General features: G+C 40.9%; 1 protein-coding gene across 4 annotated transcripts in view; it reads right to left on the reverse strand.

Annotated features, from left to right (window-relative positions):
* The window catches only part of XPO4 (exportin 4), a 112,347-nt gene that overhangs the window by 52,439 nt on the left and 44,224 nt on the right, over positions 1–15,684 (reverse strand). For 3 of the 4 annotated variants that reach the window (XM_036831073.1, XM_036831074.1, XM_036831076.1), the window contains one exon: positions 3,386–3,498. The exons of the other annotated variant lie outside the window; for it this stretch is intronic. In XM_036831073.1, coding sequence (XP_036686968.1) covers positions 3,386–3,498 — 113 coding nt within the window. The remainder of the gene's footprint in view (positions 1–3,385; positions 3,499–15,684) is intronic. 4 annotated transcript variants of the gene reach the window in all.

Raw genomic sequence — 15,684 nt, forward strand, 5'->3', positions numbered from 1 at the left:
ACAATTTAAACATTTATTCTCTGTGTCAGGTAATTTCACTCTGACTCTGCAAATCATTTATAAATTACTTGAAGTTAGGATGTTTCCCAACTATTCACTGGTACAGTGCGGGGACACAGTGAACACTCATAAACCCTTAATTCACTGGTTGATTCCATTAATCTTTAATTCCTGAACTTCTTAAGGTTCTAAGAAATTTAAAATATTAAAAACTCGCTGTTAAGTTACAAAGTTAATTCATCTACTGACATGCTAAAAGGGGTTTAGAAAAGGGGTTGTCAAACCACAGCCCACAGGCCAGACCTGGCCTCCTGCCTGCTTTTGTGTGGCCTGTGAGATAAGAATGGTTTTTACCTTTTTATGTGGTTGGGAAAAACAAAACCAAAGAATAATATTTCAAGACATGTGAAAATTATACAAAATTCACGTTTTAACAGCCGTCAGTGAAGTTTTGCTGTAACTGCTTGTACTGGGAGGGCAGAGCTGAAGCTGCCTCAGAGAACTAATGACCTGCAAAGCCTAATATTCTACCCGGCCAATCCCTGGTCTAGAACAAGACAAGGGTTTTTCAAAATACATTCTAAGTTTTATATATAGTAAATTTAAGGTACAATCACAAATCCATATATCCATTCTATTCAAGCACTTCTGAACACAACTTATTCTGAAGTTCCTTATCTGAAAACTGTAACTACATTTCTGTCACCATGTTTTTTTAACCTTATCAACATTTAAACATGACAGAGACAACGCAACCTGGGACCAGAGAGGGCTGCTTCTCCACCCACACAGCCAAATGGTCGCTCGATCCTGGTCCAGACATGAGGAAGCAAAAGAAATAGCCAACATGGATTATGTAATTAAATAAAATAAAAATAAGAAACTGTCCTCAGAGCCTGACTTTACTGGGCATACTTATGTTTCCTAAAATATGAACCACATGAAACACATGATAAATCAATGGTTGATTCTTATATAACATGGTAGATTCTTGCTCTTCTTCCATGACAAACGAATTCTACCATATCTGAACTATGTTACACAAATTAAAACCTGAATTCACCACCTGAATAGGGAAAAGCAGAGGGATAAAGAAAAGCAATGTCTAGCGGAAGACCCAGGGAGGTGACTGGAGGAGCAAGACAAGAAATACGGACCAGGAACAAAGAAAAGTACGTTAGTAAGACGCTGAGTCTACGGGAACACACTGAACCCGAGACGTCTTCGGGCATCCAAGTTACAGGGCCCAGCACGGGGATTACGAGGCTCTGGGACACAGGAGCAGCCCGTGCTGAATACAGACGAGGAGTCCTTGGTGCAGAAGTGGCGCTCGGTGAGCTACGAGTGGAAAAAGAAGCCCAAGGAACATGTACACAGTCAGCAAAGCTGAGAACTGAGATAGGAACACCAGTATTTATCCAACGAGCAGAGTAAGAAGAGACCATAAATGAGATCAGGAAGAATATGTCAAAAAGGAAAGACTAAGGAGAGTGGTTTCTCCAACACCTAATGGAAAAAAGAAAACTGGAGAAGTTTGTCAACTTGCAGGGGGCAGAAGGCCATCTAAGGTCTCCTGAACCCAGACGGGTCACATCTGGGTCTCGAGGCCACGACATAGTACACGTAAGTGCAGCGATTCAAATCTAGAGAAAAAGTGACATGCAGTGGAAAACTGCTTCAAATAGGCAATGAATTCACATAATTGAAAATAAACTTAAAAAAAAAAAAACTGAAATAAAAGGATTAGTCACTGACATTTTTCTAACAAATAACAAAATTAAAATTGTTCATAAAGTGCGTACATGAAAGTAACAGGCCACAAACACAAAACTGTTAAAATAACAAGGTGAAAGGGGTTAACTTTCAGATGCAGAAGTTATTTGCATGTGGGGCTCACAGCTGACAGGAGCAGCTGTCTACTGCGTCCAGACAGCTGTTCCGACAGGGGAGCTGTTGCCAGTACTGCCAGCAAGTTTTTCACCTTTTCAAAAACTGCTGGAACGGGATCCAATTTCAGTCAAATGAACAACACAGAGAACTGAACTTGGATACGCATCAAAACAATTTCTGCCAGAGCCAGGCAACAGAATGTTAAAATGTAGTTACAATTATCTTTGATACTGATAACATTTTTAGCCATCATTTCTCCGATTTAAAGAAGAAAATGCAAGGTAATACTCAGTCTGAACATTTCTATAGAAAAATATTTTTAGGTACACCTCGGGGTGAAATTTGTAAGGCTAGTGAATAGTACCTTTAAAACACATGAAAAGGTAAACTATAATTAATGGTTGGGATTTAGCAAAATAGCTTTCTTTTTTCTTTTTAATTGGTCTTTATTTGGACTTTTGCCCCAGTCATTATACCTAACTAACTTGTATGCTTGCCCTACATCTGCAAACCTGTATCCAAAACACACACACATACTACACACACACACACACACACACACACACGTATTTTCCATATTTTCCCCAGCTTTTGACTATTACATTGGGGGGGCCCTCTTGGGCAAACATGGGAGCACACTTCTAACTTCTTGATATTTAGTAAACAATAAACAGGACTACTGAAAGTTACAGCTGAAATAAACTGTTATTCAGTAGCACTAACTTAACCCATGGCTGCTAATCAGTACACAAAAAGTGTACTGCTCTAAAACAGCACTTCTCAAAGTGTGGCCCAGGGATCCCCAAAGGTTCCTGAGACCCTGTCAGGTTGTCTGTAAGGTCAAAACTACTCTCATAATACCACTAAGGCAGTGTTTGCCTTTTCCATTCCTACCGTCACACACCCACGTTCTACGTGACTGTAACACTGCAACGGGGAGGACGCAGCAGCAGAGGAGAGGGCCTGGCTGTCTTCTGTGACGCCAGACATTGGAGAGGTCTGAAAAACTGTCAACAGTGCCACTCTTCTCACGAAACTTCTTGTCTGCTTGTTTTAAAAGACAGAGCTATTTGTTCACTGAAATGTTATTTATGTTAATATGCGGTGGTTTGGTATTGCTATTTCTAAGTGAATTAATAAATTATTTTTTAAAGTTCTCAGTTTGAATTTTTAACGTGGTAAACACTAATAGCTATAACCCACATAAACAAAAGCCCTTCGGGGTCCTCGATGATTTTTAAGATTGTAAAGAGGTCCTGAGACCAAAAAGCTTGAGCTCTACGACGTTAAACCCTTCATAATTATATAACATTTTAATAAATCAGCAGAAACATTTCTATATAATCTTTGTTTAAGCAAATATACTGATCAGGAGAGAAGGCTATGGAGGAGAAAAGCAATCTGTCTTGATTTACTTTAAAAAAATACAAAAGCACGCATTCTTCCCGCAGCACTTTTCTGTGGCTTCCCTGTGGCGAGGGAGAGCAGGACTTACGGTAAAGAAAAGCTCCATGACCCTGCTGTCCAGAAGGGCCTCCCGCCAGGACTCCGTGGGCTTCAGGAGCACATTTTGCGAAGACTCAAACATGGCTATATAATGTCTGCCCAGTTAGCTGGGGTCAAGGTCAACCACAATAACATTCCGACTTTGTCTAAAATGTAAGTATATCCTAAATATAACAGAGCCATCCAGAAAGAATGTAATGGAAACAGTTTAAGCCTCTTCACATATGCTACATAATTCACGCCTGAAGCTAAGGAATAAAAGGCATTAAGTGCTGAAAAAAGAATGCTAGAGGAATGTAGATAACAGTTTCATCATAATTATATGTCATGCTGCAGGGGTACATAAAGTCTGAGCGCAGGTGATCTGAGTGGTGGCAACAGGAGGAGAAACACTAACGCAAAACAGATGCCAAATCACATGCAAGAAAAGAACCAATTTCTACATGTTGATCCCATCATGTCCCTCAATATCTTACAGCAGCTAAAACCACTTACACAAAATGTGAGTCTCATACAGTCTGCTTGGAAAAATAGCATCTTCCCAAAAGAAATACATTTACTGGGAAACAAAAAAGAGAACAGGAAGAGCAAATACACATCCTACCAAAGAAGAAGAACTTCCAAACATCAGAGTATCCGACTCCACACAAAGACAATTATCACTTTACATAAAACTCTATCCCAGGCTAAAAAGCAACGCTTATGATGTTCAGGTGTTCACTGTCAAGCTGCTTCAAACAGAACACCGTCTTTACCACACAGAGTAACCATAAAATACACCTGCAGGTGTTTGTGAACATAACTCATTCAAGGACACGGACATGGTGACTGAGGTTTCAGGAAAGGAGAAAGCTGTCTGGGCACAGACGGCGTTACGCCCCTTCCACGCTCATCAAATGCCCAACAGAAATACATCAGCTAGACCAGGGGTCCCCAAACCCCCAGCCGAGGACCGGCATCAGCCCCGCGGCCTGTTAGGAACCGGGCCGCACGGCGGGAGGTGAGCGGCGGGCGAGCACGTGGAGCTTCATCTGCCGTCCCCCATCACCACCAGCACCACCCCCCTCCCTCCGTTGCTCGCATCACCGCCTGAAACACGCCCCCGGGCCCACCCGTGGAAAAACCGTCTTCCACAAAGCCGGTCCCCGGTGCCAAAAAGGTTGGGGACCCCTGAGCTAGACCATTCTCATCACCCAATGAGAAATTTCAACAAGTTATCCAAACTATGGTTTGCAAAAATTAGATATAAGTTCAAATTCTACATGTCCATTAAAGCCCAAATCATTAACAGAAAATTAAAGGCAACGCTATGGAAGTTTTTAAAAAAGATTTTTGTTTAACCCCCTTTTAAAATATCTAATATTATTTTGTGTCTGAAGAGCAAAAGTGGCACCAAGAGTTCTTTCAGAAAAGAAGCCACTGCTTGTTTCTGAAGAATCACTCCAGAAATGTTCTATGACTCCACTTAACTGCTGAATAAAAGTGAAACTCAAACCAGGTTCCTTTAAATCTCACTTTCCTCTTCCTCTGTCTGCCCCCTTGTGGAGGGCAGGGAGAATTGGGGCCAAAAGGAAGGAGCTGCCGGACTCTGCAACAGCATCAGCGCGGGGCCTCCTGACCCGGAGCCACCGGTGTGTCCGTAGCTTCTAGAACGACTTCATCTTCTCGCGAGGCACCTAGCTGGTGTGAGGCTGTTAGTACCGGGCTCTCACCCAGAAGACAACACAACAGCTAAACACTAGGTCTTTCCATGTGTTGTCTAAAAATGGGGGCTTGATTATCCTTCAGAGAAACAAACTGAAACGTTGGTGGGTGAAATTATCTGATGTCTGGGATGTGCTTCACAACAATCTGGGGGTGGAAGAGCAGAGAGGAAATAAAACTTACAGCTGGTGAAGCTGGGTATTCTATTTCTGTGCACCTTTGGAATTTTCCACAGTAAGAGTTGGGGCATAAAACAAGGAGGCTCAAGCACATGAAATAAAGCACCTGAGAGTAAGGCGATAAAGTTTTTGTACTTCATAAAAAATATTCCACTTCTTTTCCAGGTTAATTCCCTTAACTTTCAATGTCCTATTTTATCAATGAAAAGGCAATTTTTTGGTATATAAATTGTTCAGTAATGAAAAGTATTTATTAAATACTTATATTGAATACTACGTTGAACAAAGATGCACAAATTATGACAATCTAGTTACATTTTTTAAGGAGTCGCAATCTGACATTAAAATGGTAATAAACTGTTTATCTGTCAGACACCCAAATCTAACAAACAAAATATGTGTATAATCACTAAACACTTTCCATGAAGAAAATAACAGAATGTCTTAATACTTTATCTGCTCACTAACGGCGTCATGATTTTACTTTTACCTTAGGTGGGATGTGAGACAGAGTCACTGAACCGTAATAAAACGGTCAGGCCACCTGTCCTGGGTCTCGCTGACACAGCCACCTGCGCAGAGCAAATGCACGCAGCCCTCAGGTAAGGAGCAGCGGAGGCCCCTCAGAGGCCCAACACAGAGGAGGGGTGCTGGGGGCGGAAGCAAAGAGTGGTGTTCATGGACTTCGCTAGTCTTGGAAATGTGGAAAAGCTCATTTCAAGTGAGTGAAGAGTCCTGCATCTGACCAAGCCTGCCAGTTACAAAACAGCGAGGGGGTCGTCCAGGTCCTTTAGCAAGTGAGAGTTGATTAATGTCAAAGATTAATAAATATTACAAAAGGAAATGAGACCTAGACCAAGATCTCTTTCCTATCTTTCATTCAATTACAAAATGTGGACACTCCATAAATACTTGCAGATATCAGTTACTTATATTAAGAGGAAACAGAAGGATGTAAGTTTGAGAGAAGCCTTTTTTCCAGCTATGAGATGGAATTAAATGCAATTGCTCACCTAAACATCAGGTGCAAAATAATCCTCAAATCTTTTATTTATTTTTTTTAATCCTGATGTTAGCTTCTCTTGATCTTGGTCGGTTTTAAGCACACTATTCCCAGTGCCCAGTCTGTATGGCCAAATGTTCTTAAAAAGCCGACGACCAGCATGGTTTTAGAATTGTCATTCCTTACATGTTGCCCACAGCACAAGGAGATCTGAGACTTTAATATCTGACACAATCATAAAACACTTTTCTCCAATAATTATTTTAAACTTCCATGTGAGTTTTGTTTTTAACTCCAAACCTGGAAAGGATCTTTACCTCTGGCATGACATTTGCCTCCTATTAAGAAAGCTCACTGGTAGCGCTCCTGGCGAAGTGGCCACGCTAACTGTTCTCTGCAGAGTTACCCTACAGCACTGCAGACTAACCCACCTTCCCTTTTACCAGCCAGCCTAGCACTGCCACCCAGTACCAGTTGTTCATAATAAGAATGAACACGTGCTCCAGTGTGTACAGTGAGACACAACTGTATGACTCAGTTATAAATAATCTCTCTCTCTCTACGAAAAGAACATGTAATTATCTTCAAAAGCATTTTAATACAAACTTAACATAAAAACAGCAAAAAGAACGGTACAGTAATGAATGGAACAAATTTTTAAGAACAGTGCTATTCAAACAAGAAACACACGTTGTAGTCAGCACACTGAACTGTGAATCTGCTGAAGGTGCTGCCTGTAAAGAGGAGGGAATAAGGGCTCTTCTGTGTTGCCTGAAATACTGTTATTAGGAAGGCGCATGCACTACTTTTCAATTAAAAAAGCTAGTTAGAAGCTTATCACAGTGTGAACAGACTGTCACATGCAGATCTGGACCGTTTCTGCACATTCAATTCAACTTTTAATTTGGTATTACCAATTATTTCTGTATCTATGTATAAGTGACCCAAAAATACCACTTCTCCCCAGATAATTCTTAATGTAGAATACTTTAAAAACAACAAGGAGAAGACCATCACTAAAATTCTAGCACTTCTCCTCTTAAGACAATATTTTTTAAAACGATTTAAAATTTAAATAAAGCAGTATCTCCTCCTTCTTTCCTAGTTTTGCGTCTTCCTTTATTCCTCCTCTTCTCAAAAATCTTTACTTTTTTCAAGTTCTTGTTTAATAACCTATAATTCTCTCCAAGCCTAGACTATGATATACAAATGTTAATCATGTTTCTCTTTTCCTGATATCCAAAAATAACTTTTCCCAAAAAATTGTTCTACAAAGCAATAGTCTCTTAACAGTTTTAATAAAACAGCAGGTTCCTATTTAAAAGTTGCAAAAGTTTCAGTTTACAGAACTACTTTTAACAGCCATAATGTCATAATATCAACATTATATTGCTTTATTTTTTATCCAAATATATACCCAATAAAAGAGAAGTCTGACAATGAAGTGATTATTTACTAATTGATCGTTTATTATATGCTTGTCAGATTTTAGGAGACATATGAGTCACACCAGATTGATACCATTAAATAGCAATCATTTACCAAAATTCAAATCAGATTTTAAACCAAGAATTTTCTGGGGCTATGGCTTTACATATTTTTCTAAAATAAATACTAAACTCAGGTAATTTATATTTTGTATCAGAATCATTCATTTGTGATCAAATAAAATTCAACCCACACGACAGCCACAGAGAGCTGCTTTCAGCCTTTAATAATCCTATGTCTTTTTAAAAATCTGTCATCGCATCAACATCACTTCACCTTCCCATGTTTTCACCAACTTCGAGAACCAGGAGCTACCATACAAGGACTCTCCTGTCACTGGACACCGTACAAGCCCGTCTGTGAGCAAGGCTGCAATTCTTAAGTCCGAAAACCCAGCCTGTCTTCTGAGCTCTGCGCTCTCAGTCCCCTGGAAATCAGTCACAGCTGGAAGTCAACTCAACCGCGCACACACACACTGAAGAATTAACTCTCCGTCTCCTGGCCCTTCTCCCACGGCCATCCTACCGAGCTCTAAAGCTCTCTGCTGGGGAAGCTCACCCGCTCCTGAGAAACCAGAGGCACAGACACGCAGCACCTGCCCTGCCCTGGACACGCCGGCCAGCGCCACACACGCCCGAGGAGCCAGGAGGACAGAGCTCAGCCGCAGCGGCCACGGCTGCCACTGGATAAACCCACAAAGTCTTCTGTCCCAACCACACAGTGTGACCTGTAAGTGCGTGCTCTTAACAGAAGGGGGGAGGTCACCTCGGAAACACACCGGGCCTTCGCATGCAAATGAGGTCTAGTCCATCTATGAACACCTTCTGGGTGGGGATCATCTTGTGGTGGTGACCGGCAGTAAAACAACAAACAAGGCACACAACAGCTACAAATTACCCTCAGGCAAACATGGAAAGTCTGAACATCTCCACTGCCTATTCTTAAAAGAACTTCACAATACAGGAAGATCTTGTAGCAACAATGGACATTTTACAAAAGGAATACTTTAATTTCCCCATCTTCCCATATTCTTTTTATCCCACCTCATTAGTAAAACAAAATTTCAGAAGCAAGGGGAAGCCCAGCTTTTCTTCTTATATATTTAATCTCTGTCACTACTAATTTTTCTAACAATAAAAACTGCTATTTCTGGCACAGCACGGAACCACTGAGCCCGGTCTCACACAGCACTTAGTCCAAGTAACCAAAGTCCTTTGAAATAAAGGAGAACTGACCTCACCTGAATGTTTTCCAAAGCCTTGCCTCCAAATAGTAACGTCGGCTTTACTGGAAATCCTAATTTAGGTGAAAGCTTCTGTGTCCCGTTACTATTTTATGATCTAGTTAGCTTTCCCCAAGAGCTTGAGTTGAAAAAATTTTTACCAAAACCAAATCAGATCCACAAAAATAGAATACCAATAAAAGGCAGTGTAACCAAACTAAAAAAAGAATTATTACTGAAGCCAACATACCAAACATACCTGCCAAGCATTCTTATTACAAAACGATATTGTCATTTATGATTAGCATTGCCAAAACCCCTAAGCATTTATGGACGCTAGGTGAGCTAATGGCTAAACAATATGAGCAGCATAAACAAACATCCAAGAACTGAGACACTACTTCTGAATCACCTTGCCTCAATAACTAAAACATATATTTGTTAGGCATCTGTTACTACATGCTAGATACTGCACGGTGCGGACAACACAGTGGACAAAACACAGCCTGTGCTTTCCTGAGCTTCCAGACAAGCAGTAAACAGGTACTGCTCCAGCAAGCTAACAAAAGGAAAATTACAATTGAGAAGTGGGCCAAATGGGAGAGAAGTGGGCCAAATGGGAGAGAAGTGTGTATAACATGCATATCAGGAGCCGCAGCAGGGGCTTCCCTGGTGGCACAATGGTTCAGAATCCGCCTGCCAATGCAGGGGACACGGGTTCGAGCCCTGGTCCAGGAAGATCCCACATGCCGTGGAGCAACTGGGTCCGTGCGCCACAACTACTGAGCCTGCACTCTAGAGTCTGCGAGCTACAACTACTGAGCCCACGAGCCACAACTACTGAAGCCCGAGCGCCTAGAGCCCATGCTCCACAACAAGAGAAGCCACCGCAATGAGAAGCCCGCGCACCACAACCAAGAGTAGCCCCCACTTGCCGCAACTAGAGAAAACCCGCGCGCAGCAACGAAGACCCAACGCAGCCAAAAATGTAAATTAAAAAAAAAAAAAAAAAAAGCCACATCAAAAGAAACCTGACCTGGTCTGGAGTGAATGACGGAGGCACAACTAGGAGGCAAGAGAAAAGTCCACCCGCAAAGGTGCCAGGGCAGAAGGAAACTTGGCCTGTGGGTGCAGCACCAACAGAAAGAGGACAAAGAGAGTTCAGAGAGAAGGGCAGAGATGAGACCATCCAGAATCCTAGCGCCCATTTGTAAATGGGGTGGTGGTATAACAGAGGATCCTAGGACTAGGGTACTTTCTTTAGACAATAATAATCTAAAACAGAATGAAAAGCAGGTGGATTTCATCTCAGATCTTTCAAGACAGTAAGACCAGGGCAGAATGGCCAGAGCAATTAGCTCACTGGGCCAGGAGATGATTTTAACACCTGCCAAATCCCAGGAGCTATAGACTTTGCACCAGGCCTGGAGTGGAGGATGCTTTCCTAAATCACCTTCTACACGTATAAAACCTACATGTAATAATCCTTTAAAAAAAATAATGGTTTGCAGGGACTTCCCTGGCGGTCCAGTGGTTAAGACCCCATGTTCCCAATGCATGGAGCACGGGTTCCATCCCTGGTGGGGGAACTAGGATCCCGCATGCTGCATGGCACTGCCCCCCACCCAAAAAAAGGTTTGCAGAAGACATATACACAGAAGATCCAAAAAAATACTATTTGAACTAATAAACAGGTTCAGCAAAGTTACATGGTACAAGATCAATATACAAAAATTTGTTTTTCTATACACCACTATGAACACAAAAATAATTGTAAAATCAACTCCATTTATAATTGAATTAAAAAATAAAATACTCAGAATAAACTTAACAGAAGAAGTTCAAACTTCTACTCTGAAAACTATAAACAGTGTTGAAAGAAACTAAAGATCTAAAAAAATGGAAAGACATCCCATATTCATGCATTGGAAAACTTAATATATTTTGCCATTTGTTAACATGGCAGTTCTCCTCAAACTGATCTACAGATTCAACATAATCCCTATCAAAATCCCAGCTGCCTTTTTTTGCAGAAATTGATAAACTGATCCTAAACTTCAAATGGATATGAAAGAGACAGAGAGAAGACTAAATAATCTTGAAATACTGTTACATTTACAGCCAGGTGATTTTATACAAGGGGGCCAAAACAATTCGACTGGAAAAAAAAATACCTTTTTCAACAAATGATGCAAGAACAACAGGATCCTGTTATACCTTATATCTCCACAAAACATAAAACGGATCATAGACCTACCATATGACAGACCTACATAAAACTCTTAGAAGAAAATATAGGACTAAATCTTTGTGACCTTAAGGACAAGAACAAAGTCAGAGAACTGACAAAACTCAACTTACTATAAATCTACAATAACCAAGACAGTATGGTATTGGAGAAAGAATAAATAGATCAACGGCACAGAATACAAAAACCAGAAATAGACCTACATACATGAAGTCAAATGATCTTTAACAAAGGAGTAAACTGCAATGGAGCAAAAAAAAAGTCTTCAACAACTGGTACTTAACTACTGGACATCCACATACAAAAGAAAAAAAGAATCAAGATATAGATAGACCTTACGCCTTTCACAAAAATCAACTCAAACTGGATCATAGACCTAAATGTAAAATGCATAACTGTAAGGGAATTCCCTGGCAGTCCAGTGGTTACGACTCCATGCTTTCAATGCAGGGGGTGCGGGTTTGACCCCTGGTCGGAGAACTAAGATCCCACATGACACACAACGTGGTCAAAAAAACAAAAACAAAACCAAAAACCTGTAAAATTCCTAAAAGATAATATAGGAGAAAATCTAGATGACCTTGAGTTTGACAATGACTTTTTAGCAAAATAACAAGGCGTGATCCATGAAAGAAAGAATTGATAAGCTGGACTTTACTAAAATTAAACACCTCTGCTCTGTGAAAGACACTGTCAAGAGAATAAGACAATAAGCCACAGACTGGGAGGAAATATTTACAAAAGACATCTCTGATAAAAGACTATTATCCAACATATAAAAAGAACTCTTAAAATTTAACAATAAGAAAACAAACCATCTGGTTAAAAATGGACCCAGGTCCTTAACAGACACCTCACCAAAGAAGACATACAGGTGTCAAATAAGCACATGAAAAGATGTTCAACATCACATGTCTTTAGGGAGATGCGAAGTAGAACAATGAGATACTACTCCACCCCTATGAGAAGGGTCCAAATCCGGAACACTGACACCACCAAACGCTGCTGAGGGTGTGGAGCAGGAGGAACGCTCATTCACTGCTGGTGGGAACGCAAAATGGTGCAGCCACTTTGGAAGACAGTTCAGCAGTTTCTTACTAAACATACCCCCCACCAAACAATCCAGCAATTGCACTCCTTGGAATTTACCAAAAGGAGCTGAAATTTTATATCCACACAAAAACCTGCACACACATGTTTATTCATAACTGCTAAAACTTGGAAGCAACCAAGCTGTCCTTCATTGGTGGAATGGCTAAGTCCACTGTCATCCATACAGTGGAATATTAATCAGTGACATAAAGAAATCAGCTATCAGCCACGGAGGAGCATGGAGGAAACTTAATTGCATGTGACTCAGGGAAAGCCCATCTGAAAAGGCTACACACTGTATGATCCTAACCATATGGCGTTCTGGAAAAGGCACAACTGTGGAGACAGTGAACAGATCAGCGGGTCCCTAGCGTATGGGGAGAGGAAGGGGTGAACAGGTGGATGACAAAGGATTTGCAGGGCAGTGAAACTACTCTCTGTGAGACTGTAATGTGGATACATGTCACTGTACATTTGTCCAGACCTACAGAACACCAAGAGTGACCCCTAATGTAAACTACAGACTTTGGGGACAATGATGTGTCAATACAGGTTCTTCCATTATTAAAAAAAGCCCCCCTCTGGTAGGGTGCTGATGAGGGGAAGACCATGCACGTGTGGGGGAGAGGGCACATGGGAACTTTCTGCACCTCCTGCTCAAGAGTGCTATGAACCGAAAACTGCTCTAAAACATAAAAGTCTACTTTAAAAAATCTCTGTGACCTTGGTTTATGCAAAGCCATCTTAAATATATCAAAAGCAACAAAAGAAAAAATAGATAAATCGGACATCAACAAAATTAAAAATTTCTATGTTTCAAAGGACATCATCAAGAAAGTAAAAAGACAACCCACCGAATGGGAGACAATATGTGAAAATCATACATCCGCTAAAGAATTTGTGTTATATATTCAGAGTTCACAAAGAACTCTTACAACTCATAAATCTTTTTTTTTTAAAGATTTTTTTTGATGTGGACCATTTTTTTAAATTTATTTTAAAAATTTTTATTTTATTTATTTATTTTTGGCTGCATTGGGTCCTCATTGCTGCGAACGGGCTTTCTCTAGTTGCGGCGAGCGGGGGGCTACTCTTCGTTGCAGTGCGCGGGCTTCTCGTTGCGGTGGCTTTTCTTGTTGCAGAGCGCGGGCTCTAGGCGCGCGGGCTCAGTAGTTGTGGCTCGCGGGCTCTAGAGCGCAGGCTTCAGTAGTTGTGGCCCACAGGCTTAGCAGCTTTGCAGCATGTAGGATCTTCCCGGACCAGGGCTTGAACCCATGTCCCCTCCATTGGCAGGCAGATTCTTAACCACTGCGCCACCAGGGAAGACCCTGATATGGACCATTTTTAAAGTCTTTATTGAATTTGTTACAACATTGCTTCTGTTTTATGTTTTGGTTTTTTTGGCTGCAATGCACGTGGGATCTTAGCTCCCCTACCAGGGATCAAACCCGCATCCCCCGCACTGGACGGCAAAGTCTTAACCACTAAACCACCAGGGAAGTCCCACAACTCATAAATCTTAAAAAGACGAATAACCCACAAATGACGTTAGGGCAACAAAGATGCAGTCAGTCACCCCGCCACCGCACTCTCTCCAGTGCTTCCTACTCCACCAGACTCTTCCTCCTTCTCGTCAACAGTCAGTGATCTGCTGGGATAACTGGATATCCACATGCAACAGAATCAAGTTGCGTCATTATTTCTCATGATATACAGAAATTAACGCAAAATGGATCAAAGACCTCAATATAAGAGCCTATATGTAAGAAGTCAGTCTTAGAAAAAAACACTGGTATTAGTCTTCATGGCCCTGGATCAGGCAATGGTTTCTGAGACAGGACAACAAGAGAAAAAAAGACATAAATTAAACATCATAAAAATTAAAACTTTCTGTGCTTCCAAGTTCACCATAAAAAAGTAAAAATAGGGACTTCCCTGGTGGCGCAGTGGTTAGGAAATCTGCCTGCCAGTGAAGTGGACACGAGTTCGAGCCCTGGTCTGGGAAAATCCCACATGCCATGGAGCAACTAAGTCAGTGCGCCACAGCTGCTGAGCCTGCGCTCTAGAGCCCGTGAGCCACAACTACTGAGCCTGCGTGCCGCAACTACTGAAGCCCGGCACCTGGAGCCCGTGCTCCGCAACAAGAGAAGCCACTGCGATGAGAAGCCCGCACATCGCAACGAAGACCCAATGCAGCCATCCATAAATGAATGAATGAATGAATGAATGAATAAATAAATAAATGTTAAAAAAAAAAAGGTAAAAATACAACTCACAGAAAGAGAGGACATATTTGAAAATCATTTATCTGCTAAGGGACTTCTATCCAAAGATATAAAAAATTGTTACAACTCAATTTTAAAGAGACAAATAACCCAATTTAAAAATGGACAAAGGATATGAATAAACATTTCTTCAAAGAAGATACACAAACGGCCCATAACCACAAAAAAAGATGTTTGATACATTAACCATGAGGGTAATGCAAATCAAAATCACAATGAGATACCACTCCATACGAAATAAGACAGTTATAAACAAAAAACAGATAACAAGTGTTGAGCAGGATGTGGGGAAATTGGAACCCGCATATAATGCTACTGGGACTGTAAAATGGTACAGCCACCTTGGAAAGCAGCTTGGCAGTTCCTCAAAAGGTTAACAATCAGTTTCCTTATGATCCAGCAATTCTACTCCTAGGTATACCCAAGAGGAATGAAAACAGAAGTCCACACAGAAACTTGTACTACACACGAATGTTCATAGCACCATTATTCATAATAGCCAAAAAGTTGAAACAATCCAACTACTCAGTAGTCCTACGAAAATGAATAACCCGAAACTATCAGGAGGGAACATCCAACAGACCCAAACTGAGGGGTATTTTTTTAAAGTAATTGATCTATATACATCAAATATGTCAAATTCATGAAAGACAAAGAAAAGCTGAGGAGCTTTCCAGATCAAAGATGACTTAGGACAACTAAATACAAAGTACGGAAAATAGTTACAAAAGGTATTGGTGAGACAACTGACAAAATTTGAATATGGACTGCAGATTAGATAATAACAATGTGTCAACATTAAATTCTTGGTTTTGAAAATGATACTAGAGTTTTGTAAGACATTCTCCTATAAGAACTGCAGTGCAATTTGAAAATTCTTGATCACAAGAAAACAAACAGTGAAGTACTCATAGGTATATGGGTATAATGTCTGCAAGTGCTCTCAAATGATTCAGAAGAAATGTGTTTAAATATACACATACTGTCATACAAACACACGTACACGCGCGTGTGTGTGTGTAATGAGAGACAGAGACAGGAAGAATAAGAAATGGGACAAAATGGTA

The sequence above is a fragment of the Balaenoptera musculus genome, chromosome 18 (genome assembly GCF_009873245.2).
Source record: "Balaenoptera musculus isolate JJ_BM4_2016_0621 chromosome 18, mBalMus1.pri.v3, whole genome shotgun sequence".
Taxonomy (NCBI): Eukaryota; Metazoa; Chordata; class Mammalia; order Artiodactyla; family Balaenopteridae; genus Balaenoptera; species Balaenoptera musculus.